This window comes from Hordeum vulgare, chromosome 7H (assembly GCF_904849725.1).
Source record: "Hordeum vulgare subsp. vulgare chromosome 7H, MorexV3_pseudomolecules_assembly, whole genome shotgun sequence".
Taxonomy (NCBI): Eukaryota; Viridiplantae; Streptophyta; class Magnoliopsida; order Poales; family Poaceae; genus Hordeum; species Hordeum vulgare.
Genome location: NC_058524.1, coordinates 597,133,057 through 597,145,268, shown reverse-complemented (window position 1 = coordinate 597,145,268; position 12,212 = coordinate 597,133,057). Strand labels below are relative to the sequence as shown.

At 44.7% G+C, this 12,212-nt stretch overlaps 1 protein-coding gene across 1 annotated transcript; it reads left to right on the top strand.

Annotated features, from left to right (window-relative positions):
• The first annotated feature begins 7,994 nt into the window (after window positions 1-7,994).
• Window positions 7,995-9,722, top strand: LOC123408854 (BTB/POZ and MATH domain-containing protein 1-like). Its single transcript, XM_045101895.1, has 2 exons — window positions 7,995-8,307; window positions 8,394-9,722. Exon 2 carries the CDS (start codon window positions 8,427-8,429, stop codon window positions 9,453-9,455), a length of 1,029 nt encoding a protein of 342 aa, XP_044957830.1. The 5' UTR covers window positions 7,995-8,307; window positions 8,394-8,426; the 3' UTR covers window positions 9,456-9,722.
• Window positions 9,723-12,212: the final 2,490 nt, after the last annotated feature.

Below are 12,212 nucleotides of genomic sequence, written 5' to 3'. Positions count from 1 at the left end.
TATTGACACACTTGGAGTCCTATCCTGACTTCTTATACTTGTTTGGACACTTGTTTGCCCAATGTTTCTCTGAACCACAAATAAAGCAGTTATCTCTTTTTTTGCCTTTCTTCTTACCCTTCTACTTGAAGTTAGTATTCTGCTGGGTATTGTTCTTTCCCTTGAACTTGTGAAAAATCTTCTACACCAATTTAGTGCTAGATTTTTGCTCAATACTTAGATGGCCGATGACATCCTCAACAGGGAATTCACGTCTCAATTTCTTGAGAGAAGTAGCAAAGTTCCTCCATCCAGGAGGGAGTTTTGCAATAATGCAACTCGAGACAAATTTGTCGGGAACTCACAATTCAGGAGCTCCGGCTCCTTAGAACTGAACTGTATCTCATGAGTCTAGTCCAAAACAAGACGGTTATCAACCATTCTGTAATCATGGAACTGCTTCATAGCATACAGTTCACTTCCAGCATCGGTTGCGTCGAACTTAGCCTCGAGCGCATCCCGCAAGTTTTTGGCAACGCACATATGGAGATATGCATCAACCAACACACATATCTACATGGTATGAATATTCCTATTAGATACGAGGGGGCGATATACAACTCCTGATTTTAAGGCTGGTTTGAGACACCCGGCTGTAGATGCTTTAACCTTGCTGATTTTGGTCTTGAAAAGAGTCAAGGAATGAAAAATATACCTTCCCCTTATATATATGAAGGTGACATGTACACGGGACGAGGAACTTCATAAGAATGGGTAACACACAAAAAGAAGTGACATGGTCTAACACAAATAAAAACACCCAAGAAACTAACAATGTAAAGTTGCCTACTCACTACGGGAAACAACTAATTTGTTGTTAGGGAGTGTTTTTGCCGTCAACTTTTCATAGGGCAAACGATAAAGAAAGGGTTTGCCGTCATCAGTTGACGATAAAGAAAAAGTGACGGTAAAATAAGCTTTGCCGTCTGCAAAAATAAAAACACACAACAAAGAGGGCACTTTGCTGTCTACAATAAAAATGACAGACAGCAAAGAATCTTTGTTGTTAGTGTTTGTTTTGGCAGAGGACAGAGAATCTTGTCCGTCAGTGTTTTTTTAAGTACACGACAAAATAAGCTCTTTGTTATCTGTATTTTGTATTTTGTTTCGCAGACTGTAAAAAGAAAGCACGTAACGCGGATCGATGACTTGGCAACATTGAGACGCACATCCCGCATATGGATTCACCCAGCGCGCAACCCATCCCCACCACTCACCAGATCCACCCCCACCACGTACATCTTATCCCCTCGTTGTGTCTCTCTCTCTCTCTCGTGCCTCCCTCACTCTCTACTCGTGCAGCTGCAGGAACCCGCCGCCCCTCCCGCCACCGTGTGTCGCCGCCCCGGCCACCGCTCCCGCTCCGCCACTCACTACCCCGGCCACCGATCCGCGACTCGCCACACGCGCCTTTCTTCCTCTCCCCCGCCGCCATTCTTCCTCTTCCCCGCGCGGCGCGCTTAAGCTCCGGCGAGCTCACCTCCGGCCATTGCTCTTCCACCCCCGCGCCATTCTTCCTCTCCCTGCCACCAATATTGCTCTCTTGGTCTCTCCCGTCGCCCTTTGCTTTTTTCCTTCCCTGCTTCCCGTCCACTACAAGCTCACCTACTTCTCCAGCCATGGACGTTCCCGTCCGTCGTTGCTCCGACCGCCATCGCTCGGTGTACCTCCGGCCACCGTCACCTGTTGTAGCTCCGGTCGCCGTCGTCCGCCGCTTCTTCGGTCGCCATCGTCCACTGCTCTCCATCCATGGCCATCCACCTCCGTTGTTGCTTCGGGCACACCGCTCGATTATGCAGGAGGCTGGCCACACGGCTCACTATATGCAGGACACTTAACACGCCGACCGCCTGACACACTGGACTTCGGCCATTGGCCGCCGAACATGACGCTTGTTCTACATAGGACGCCGGACACTCTAGACGTCGGTCGCCGGACACGATGCTCGCAGGACATCGAGCGTTTTTTTAATATTCACCCAAATCCTTTGTCCTCTATGATTTTACGAGGCTGACGGCAAAGAATGTGTTTGGCTAACGACAAATGAGCTTTTCTTTGCCGCCTGTTATTAAATTCGCTGACGGCAAAAATTGAGTTTGGCTGACGGCATAGGCTTTGCTGTTAGCCCGATGCAAAGCTGACGGCAAAGAACCTCTTTCCTCATTCATAGGATGTCGTCATGCTTTGCCGTGTGCTGGTAGACGACAAATTCTTTGCCGTCTATATACATACCTTTGCCGTCTGTTATTGCCTGACGGCAAACTTACTGATTTCCGTAGTGACTGAGATCATGGCAACAATGTGTTGAAAATGTATATTAACAATCATGAAAACATAGTAACTTGATATATTACAGAAATGTTACTCCTGTTCCTAAATATAAATACTTTTAAATTTTTTAATATAGACTACATACAAATATATATATAGACGTATTTTAGAGTGTAGATTCTTTCATTTTGCTTTGAATGTAGTTCATATTAAAACCTCTAAAAAGAATTATACTGTATTTAGGAATCAAAAGAGTAGATGCTACAAAGTTTAGCTCCATGCGTCACAACCAGAGATAAAAGGTATAAGTCTTTAAAATAATAAGCATGTCAAGATCTTTATATGCGCACGTCCTCCCTGTCTTAAGATGACGTGCAATTATATTGAATAATATCCTCTATTTTTAAATAGCTACAACTCTTTAGTTAATTTTTTCCTTTTCATGCAACGATACTACTCCCTTCGTTTTTAAATATAAGTCTTTTCAGAGGTTTTATTAAAAGACTACATACGGATATATATATATAGACACACTTTAGAGTGTAGATTCACTCATTTTGTTATGTATGTAGTCTCCTAGTTGAATCCTTAAAAAGACTTATATTTAAGAACGGAGGGAGTACATCATCAAGTAATGTATGTAGTCTTAATTTTTTTTATTAATCTCTTCATGCAAAATATATCACCTCATGCATTAATTTTTTTCAGGAATTAAATCATGTAAAAAAGTTTTATATTTGTTCTCGAGAAAGCTAACGTCCAATCGACCGGACATTAGCGACAGATCCGCATGACCCGGCGATCGCTCGATCCGCTTCTCCCACGCGGTTTTTATTATCGTGCATGAAAAATAAAAAAGAGGTGCTCAAGAATTGAACTATTGGTTGCAGCCGTAGGCTACCAGCCGAGCTAAGACTCTGATATATTATTTTAGCCGGATTAGACTACTTTTATATCTTATTAAATGATTGGAAAAGAAAAACAATAATAGCTTATTAACTTGTCTTCTCTTCTACGTTTGCACAAAAGTTAATGCAATGTACAACTTTTCCGTACTATGAGGGTGCTTGGATACGTTTTAGTCTCATGACTAAAATTAGTAGGACTAAAACTTGCTAGTCTCACCCATGCTTGGATCCAAAATACTAAAGAGACTAAAATCAATTAATGAGCATTTATTATGTTCCCTCTCCCCTAATCCTACCACAATAACAGCCAACTCCTCCCGCCAACTCCTTTCCCGCCACTACTGTTGCTCATACACAAGAAAATTTGTCCATACACAAGTAAATAAAATTTGTCTATACAAGTAAAGTAAAATTGTCCATACATAAGAAAATTAGTATTGTCCATACACAAGAAAATAAAAAACATGACAATGATCTTAATGGCCCTGGAACAAACCATCAGCAATTCTATCTCTCAATTGATTCATGTCGACCGAATCTTGCTCCATTTCTAGATCCCTCCTGTTACGACGCCTCCTCCTTGTTTCCTCAAGGAGAGGTTGATAATTCTCATCTCTGTCACACCTGTCGAATTCCGTATCCGCCAACTGACTTTCGCGAATAAAATTGTGCAAGGCCATACATGCAACAATAATTTTTGTTTGCTTGTGTGGAGGATAACTTTGTATTTTAAAAAGGATCCTCCACTTATTTTTCAAGACTCCAAAAGAACGCTCAATGACATTGCGTAGTCTAGAATGAGTGTAGTTGAAGTACTCTTTTTTACCTCTCGGCATGGTGCCTTGATGGAACTCTTGGAAATGGTACTTCTGTCCCCTATATGGTGCAAGATAACCCGCCTTGTTGGGGTAGCCCGAGTCAACAAGATAAAATTTTCCTAATGATGGCAATGCATTTCAGTCAAAGTCAATGTCTTGAGATTTGGTCTACTCTGCAAAATAGTATTTGTACAACATTAGCATATATCTCAATGTACGCAGTGTTACATTTGATCATGAAAAAGCTTTTAGTTGTCGTACCTTGATCTCCCTCTCCCATCAAGCTGTAGTTGCCGTAACTTCTCCATGTTCGCCGCGGCCGCATCCGGTTTGCTGCTGCAACCAAACCCAATCATTGTACATACCCTTCAGGTTCTAGATTTTGTTCTTCAATTCCCTCCCTGGATGCCACAATCTTGTCTTTTGATAATATTTCTCCTTCATATTTTTGTAACCCTGACTGGTCCAAACTTTAGCAGTAAAATTGCCATCATCTATCTCCTCACAAGCTAACTCACACAAAATGTATGTATTTTCGTCTGTCCAATTAGCCTTGCTTTTTGGCCTCTAAAAGAAATATGCATAAGTAAATAGCCTACATCTCTATGTTTCAAAGAAATGTTGTGAGCAGAATTTCATACCTTCCTGTGCTGGTTTAGCGTGTTATCATCTTCATCTTCGTCTTCTTCGATGCCGTCATCATCATCCACCGGAATCGACGCTTCCTGCTGCTGCCCGCGCCATTTAAACCCCCACGGCGTGCAGCAACTCGCATGGCAGCAGCATCACCTCCCCCCGACGCAACGACGGCCTTGCCGCGAGCACCTGGTGCCCTAGCTATGGACAGACCTTGGCGAGGTGGACGACCTCGCAACGGCAAGCCATCTGATCTTGCCCGTTGTGGGGGGAAACCTTGACCGGAGCCGCTGTCCCGTTGAAGAATATGTGTGTACATGGTCATGTCGGGGTACGAGGCGGTGGCGTAGTCGGCGTTGAGGTCAAGGTTCCCCAGGTCCATCCGCGGTGTGGCGACATTCCCGGTCCTCGGAACACGACTGCCGGAACTATCACGCCGGAGACGAGGGGGCGTCAAGCCCCACCCTTCGCCGTCCATGGACTCCGCCGCAGCACCAGGCGACTCCGTTTGAGACAAGAAATCGAACGGGGCGCCGTCCATGGCCTCCGCCGCAGCACCAGGTGATCTGAGACAATGTTCTCAAAAACTGAAGAAAAATCGAGCGACAGAGGACTGACCTGGTGCGGGGGCGGAAGGGTTGCGGTAGGCCGAGCCGGCGGCGACCAGCAGAGGTTGCGGTGGCGTCCTGCGGAGGTGGAGGGGCGGCGGCGTCCTGCGAAGGTGGAGGTGCGGCGGCGTCCTGCGGAGGTGGAGGTGCGGTGACGACCTGCGGAGGTGGAGGTGCGGCGGCGTACTGCGGAGGTGGAAGTGCGGCGACGACCAGCAGAGGTGGAGGGGCGGCGGCGTCCTGCGGAGGTGGAGGTGTGGCGACGACCTGCAGATGTGGAGGTGCGGCGGCGTACTGCAGAGGCGGAGGCGTGGCGACGGACGATCCGGCGTCCTGCAGAGGTGGAGGCGGAGGCGCGGCAGAGGTGGAGGCGGAGGCGCGGCAGCGGACGAGCCGGCGTCCCGCAGAGGTGGAGGCGGAGGCGCGGCAGCGGACGAGCCGGCGTCGTGGAGGCGGAGGCGCGGCAGAGGTGGAGGCGGAGGCGCAGAAGGGGAAAGAGCCCTCGAGGCAGGGGAACAGACGAGCACAGATATTAAATGACAGAGTAAAACGAGGAGAGATTAATTGAGGAGAGAGAGGACTAAAACGAATTTTAGTAGGGGTTCATGTGACTAAAAGATTTTAGTCTCTAGACTAGTTTTAGTCCCACTTTAGTCAGGGGTGATTGAAACTTTAGCCTCTCAAAGAGACTATTTTTAGTCAGACTAGTTTTAGTCCTATGGATCCAAGCACCCTCTTAAGTAGACTATTTTACCAACTCATCTAGAGTTGATGACACCGTGGTAAGTTTGCCGATGAGGGGGATACTCCCCCGCCACTTTTGTGTGCATATCAGGGTAACTCACATAACCTGATAACTTATACTCCCTCCGTCCCAAAATTCTTGTCTTAAGTTTATCTACAAATGGATGTATCTAAATACTAAAACTTGACTAGATACATTTATATATAGACAAATCTAAGACAATAATTTTGGGACGGAGGGAGTATAACTCAGTCCTAATAACTTTGGCGTAGGGTTGGGTGTTGATGAAATATCCCACGGTAACTTTGATGTGGATAGCATGATAACTCACACATCGAAGACCTGATAACTTATAAAACTCGGTCCTGGTAACTTTGGCAAATATAGGTGATGAAATATACTAACTCACACATCGGAGACCTGATAACTTATAAAACTCGGTCCTGGTAACTTTGGCAAATATAGGTGATGAAATATACCCCCGATAACTTTTATGTGAATATCACAGTAACTCACACATCACTGACCTAATAATAACTTATGTACCTAGGTCTTGGTAAATTTGACGATCGGATGGAGGGAGGCACGTTGATGAAATACCCTCAGGTACTTTTTTGTGCAAATAGCTTGATAACTCACACATCGCAGGCCTGATAATTTTTGGAAGAAAAAGATGTTGGAAACAAATCTTGATGCTAGTAGTTTCCATGTTGTAGTTTTATAGCCTAAAAAGTTATGCTAAAGCTAAGAATTGAACTCAAGACTTCAATGTTGAGATCTTACCACACTAGCCAGCTCACCCACTACTTGGCTCGTGACAAGTCCAAATAAAATACCATTTTTTTGACCATCCGCAGTGAGAAAGCTGTTAAATAAGATGATAACTTAACCTGATAACTTACATATAAAAGCATTGATAACTTTTCACCTTGGATAAAAAGTTTTAGAAATATGCCCTGATAACCTAGTGCAAATATCATGGTAAATTAGGCACCAAACACCCAATAACTTACATGCACCCTTTTAACAACTTTTTACCCATGTGAAAAACGTTACTGAAACATGTCCGAGTAACTTCTGTGTAAATAGCATGATCATTTATGCACCGAGGACCTCATAAATTACGTTCAACCACCATGTTAACTTTGTCTTCGAAGGAAAATCATTGAAACATAACTCCTTCGATAACTTTCATGTAAATTTATGACAATTTTATGCATCACATATCTAATATCTTACGTTTAAACACCATGGTATCTTTCATCGAAGGGGAAAAAGTTTTTGAAACATTTCATCGGTAATTTTACGGACACAGACCTAATATATTAAATTTAAACGTCATGATAACTTTCATCCAGGAATATTTTTTGCCAAAACATACCCCGGTGTAAAGTTACCACTACCCCATGCTAAAGTTATCATGCTTCTCACGATATAGTCATTAACCTTCTTATATTATAATTATCAGGCTTATCATAATATAGTTATCATGTTGTTCAAGTCATAGTTATCATGCTGGTCATGCCAAAGTTATCAAGGAAAAAAATTTATTACCGCTGATATGACAGAAAAAAAGAAAAATTCAAATAACTTTGTTTATATACAATCGACAACAACTAAAGGTGTCTTAATTGGTTATTGGGTTCAAAGTCTAATGAACATATCCGGGTTCAAGTCCCATTTCTAGCCCTTTTATTTTCTTTTCATATTGTATAGCCAAAAACTAAAAAACCACTAGCGATTTAGTATTGTCGTATACGGTTTACGAGAGAAAGAAAAAAAATTCATTTGTTTATTATTAATTTTCATCTTTTACTTATTTACATATTTTTAACAAGATTTCACCGCAACACGGGGGGCATCGTCTAGTTATTATAAAAAATAGTTGTGTGCATGCGTGCACAGAGAGAGAAAAACGATATTTGCAGATTTGATACTTGTGGTCTCACCGAGCTGGCCCACCAAGATTTTTCGTTGAAGCTCCACTGACGTCAACGCCGCCAGCCCGCCGCTTTTCCCCCTCCCTCTCTCCCCGTCGGCCTCCTCCACCACCGCCCACCAGCCGAGTCCCTCTCCCTCGCCGCCAGTTCCCCTGGACAAGCCAAGTCCTGCTCGTCGGAGCCAAATCCGGCCGCCGGTGGACGGATCTGTCCGGATTGATCCTCTTAGCTGACGCCGAGGTGGCCAACCTGTCGACCTCGCGCACGCCGGCCCTCGTCGCCTCCTCCGCCGGCGCGACCGGAAAGCACGTCCAGACCGGAGGCATCTACTCCACTGGCGCGGTGAGTCGTCCTGTGCCGGCCGCCTCCATTAGACGGCCCAACTCTGCATACATCGGCTGCGCTAATCTTCAGTCGTTCCCACGCAGAAACGTTTCAGTCTCAAGCAGAGGGCTTTCGCCATGGAAAATGCCTGCACAAACCTCAACCAGGTCGCCCGCTCGGTGCGGCTGCTCAACATCGACGGGTTCAGCTTGACCGCGGGCATGGGCGGCGACTACTGCCTCAGATCCATATGGAACGTCGATGGGTACGAGCTGGAAGTCCTCATCTATCCGGGCACCACATGGGTGGCTCTGAAACTTGTCTTCCTCAGCCAAGCCCGCACGCAGTGGGGCGTGAGGGCGAGCATGGCCTGTCAGCTGGTGGATCTCAGCAGGGAGCTTGAACCGTGTCATGAGTATGCCGTGTCAGAAACCTTCCATCACCCCCAAGACTTTGGGGCACTGGTCTTCATGGATAGAAATAAGATACCGTCTGGTTATATCAAGGATGATATGCTGACTCTGCGATGCGCCATCACCGTACTCAAGGAATTACCGGCACCAACCATCCCAGCTGAAGAAGTGATCGCCCAACCATCCACCAACTTGCACCAGCACCTCGGCGAACTCCTGCAGAGCGAGATGGGGGCCGATGTCACATTTCTTGTGTGCGATGAGTCGTTTGCTGCACACAAGTACATACTTGCCGCAAGGTCTCCGGTTTTCAAGGCCCAGTTCTTTGGGGAAATGAAGGACAAGTGCTCGGCACGCGTGGAGATCAAGGACATGGAGCCCGCGGCGTTCAGGGCCATGCTGCACTTCATGTACACCGACACGGTGCCTGAGCTTGATCGACCGCTCGAGGAGGTGACGACGATGGCTCAACATTTGCTTGTGGCCGCTGACATGTATGGACTTGAGAGGCTCAAGCTGGTTTGTGAAATAAAGCTCTGTGGTGGCATCACGGTCCACACCGCAGCGACCACTCTTGCTTTGGCGGAGCAGCACGGTTGCTCGAAGCTCAAGGCCAAATGTGTCGAGTTTATCGTCAGTACGCCTCCTGTTCTTGAGGCTGTGTTGGCGACAGATGGGTATAAGCACCTCGAATCAAGCTGCCCTTTGGTCCTGACTGAGCTTCTCAAGTCTGTCCATGTGAGTAAGAGTTGAAGGGTAGTCATAGTGCTAGATCTCCAGGAATTGAAAACGCATAGTCTCTGTTTGTGCTTGCATCCATGTGTGGTGTAGTAAACTTATGTCTGCATTTACCTAGAATAGAAAACTTATGTGCATCTATATATGTTATGTTATGAGCAACTTAACGCTTTCCTTGCTCCTCCAATTTAGATGTAATTCAGTACAATGTCGTCCAAGATTTGGCTGCATGCTTGTCAATATTAGTACAAGGTGATAAATAAAGTTGGATGATTCAGAGTGTCTATAGTTTCATACATGATTTGCTCAGCCGCAGCCGCACAATCCAGATCTTTTTTATACTGGGAGTTCTTTTGAACACCTTCATTCTCACTCCTGAACCAACCTTTTGGTGTCTGGTATGTATAATTGTTTACTTTCCACAACATCCTGCAATATCCTTACAGTTTTGAAAATTTTGTGGAGCTATAACGGAGTTAAGATATTTGAATATTCAGTAATGCACCTTTTTGGTATTTTCAAGCATGCAAGGTTTGTGTCTATTGTCTTGTCCATGTTTTGGTCTCTCTCTGTAATCAGGTCCATCTAGACTGCCTCAAATCCTAAAATCTTAAAACCTTCAAGAGTTCTATCCATGTTATGGAAGCACAATAGCTGTTCTCGTTATTTAACATGTTCCTCTTCGTCATTATGTAGGATGTCTCAACAAATAGTTCACCTTTGATGACAATATTCTTCTCTGGCATGCATCAATTTGTACCAGTACTATAAGCTACAAGTAAACAGTAATGTTACTGCTAAATCAACTCAGAAGCACATGCTCCAGCTCACACAAATATTTTTCAATTTTTAAGAGAAGTCAAAATATCACACATGTAGATGACATAATAAAGTTTTGGAAAGCTCATAAAGCTGCTTCTTCAGCCCATTCCTCTTTATTCGAGATAATTGCAGGGCGCTACCACACTTGGGCACCATGTAACGAATTGAAACCAATAGTCATTTTTTTGCGTGTCAGTACCATCTCATAGCCTAATTGTTGCAATACGATCTGACAGCCGTCTAACACGTATTGACGATGTATCTGACGTAGCGGGCCCGCATGTCATTCTCCATGGTGGCGTACACGTACCGGCTCGGTCACTGACTCGAACCTGGTCGAACCCGACCATCTCGCTCGAACCTGGTCGAACCGGACCAAGCTCTTCTCTCGCTCGAACCCTAGCCTTGCTCTCCCCTCTCCCTCTCTGTGCGTCTCTCCGACGATGGCGACGGAGACTCCCGGCGGCGGTGACGTTGCTGGCGGCTACGGAGATCTCCCCGGCCTCGGGGTAGATGACCACGTAGGTCTGGCTGTCGACGATGGCGGCTACAGTTCGAACCACTCCTCCGACGCTGGTTCGGAGGATGAGGATTTGGAGGAGGAGGCGGCGTTGTCCATGGAGGACAGGGTGAAGATGGCGGAGATCTGGGTCGCCAACCCTAGTAGTAGCCATCACTGGACCAGTGGTGCTGGTGGCGGCATGATGTAAGTCACTGTGTTAACCAGTGCTCTTTGACTCGATATGTCTGTCTGTTGCTTTATATGCTTATAGTTTGACTGATAGAAAGACAACAATTTAGGGTGACACTTATAGAAAGACAACAAGTGCTTTATATGCTTATAGTTTGACTGATAGAAAGACAACAAGTGAGGGTGACACTGATAGAAAGACAGCAAATGCTTTATATACAACAAGTGCTTTATATGCTTATAGTTTGACTGAATTTTGCTGTCTATTTGCTTATCTGAATTTATATGGTTGCTGCTTATGTGCTTATCTGAACTTTGCTGTCTATATGCTTATGTGCTTATTTGAATTTTGATGCTTATGTGCTTATCTGAATTTTTATGTCTGAACTTTAGTTTGAATGATGATGTTTGGGAACTGAGGATTCACTTTGATTCTCAACCAAATATTAATATGAAGCTATGTAGCTCAGATGTTACATTTCTGAAAATGTATGCAGTGTTGCAAACACAAGGTTTTTATTTGTCAGATGAGTTATATCACATGAGGAATTTAGGAACAGGAGAGGAGAGAGAGCAGAGTTTAGATTTGATTGACACAAACATCAAACTGCAGGAACTAAAAAAGGAATTGAACCACAGTTTAGTTCTCAACTTGCTAGTGAGGGCAACAACAACTTATTTAGCAGCAAGTGCAGGAACTGAAGAGGATAAATTAGCAGCAATAGTTTATGAACCACCTGTTCTTTATGATCTTAGTGAGCCTGCAGTTCTTGCTGTTGATCCAGAAGGTGTAGTTTTCCATAGCAGCCCTAGTCAGCCTACTGCTTTTTGCACCCAAGAGAGCATAAACTTTAGAAAGGACAATCTGAATGCTATAATGGAGGAGGAGCCAGTGTTTGAACAGTCACATAATAATAGTGATGATGCATATGACAGTGATAACAATTCAGATAACAACTCACAATTAGGAGAGAAGGAAGAAGATGTAGATAAATCTGAAGATTCAGATGAAAATTCAGATGAGGAAATATTACATTATGAGGGTGACACTTATGTTGAGGATTTGTTTGAGCAGGAAGATGAGGATGTTTTTGCAAGAGAAGATCCTCAAATGCAAAAATCTCCAAAAAGGAGGAAGAAACTTGAAGTTAGGAGGAAAGGCCCCACTAGTAGGTCACATTGTAGTGTGTTAGAGGATGTGATACCTGATTTCATTCCTTCAGAAGATGAAGAAGATGATTGCTTGTTGTTTGAGGATG

Bases quoted from the DNA above. Each gene is read 5' to 3' on its own strand.
- LOC123408854 (XM_045101895.1), top strand. From the start codon at position 8,427: ATGGAAAATGCCTGCACAAACCTCAACCAGGTCGCCCGCTCGGTGCGG.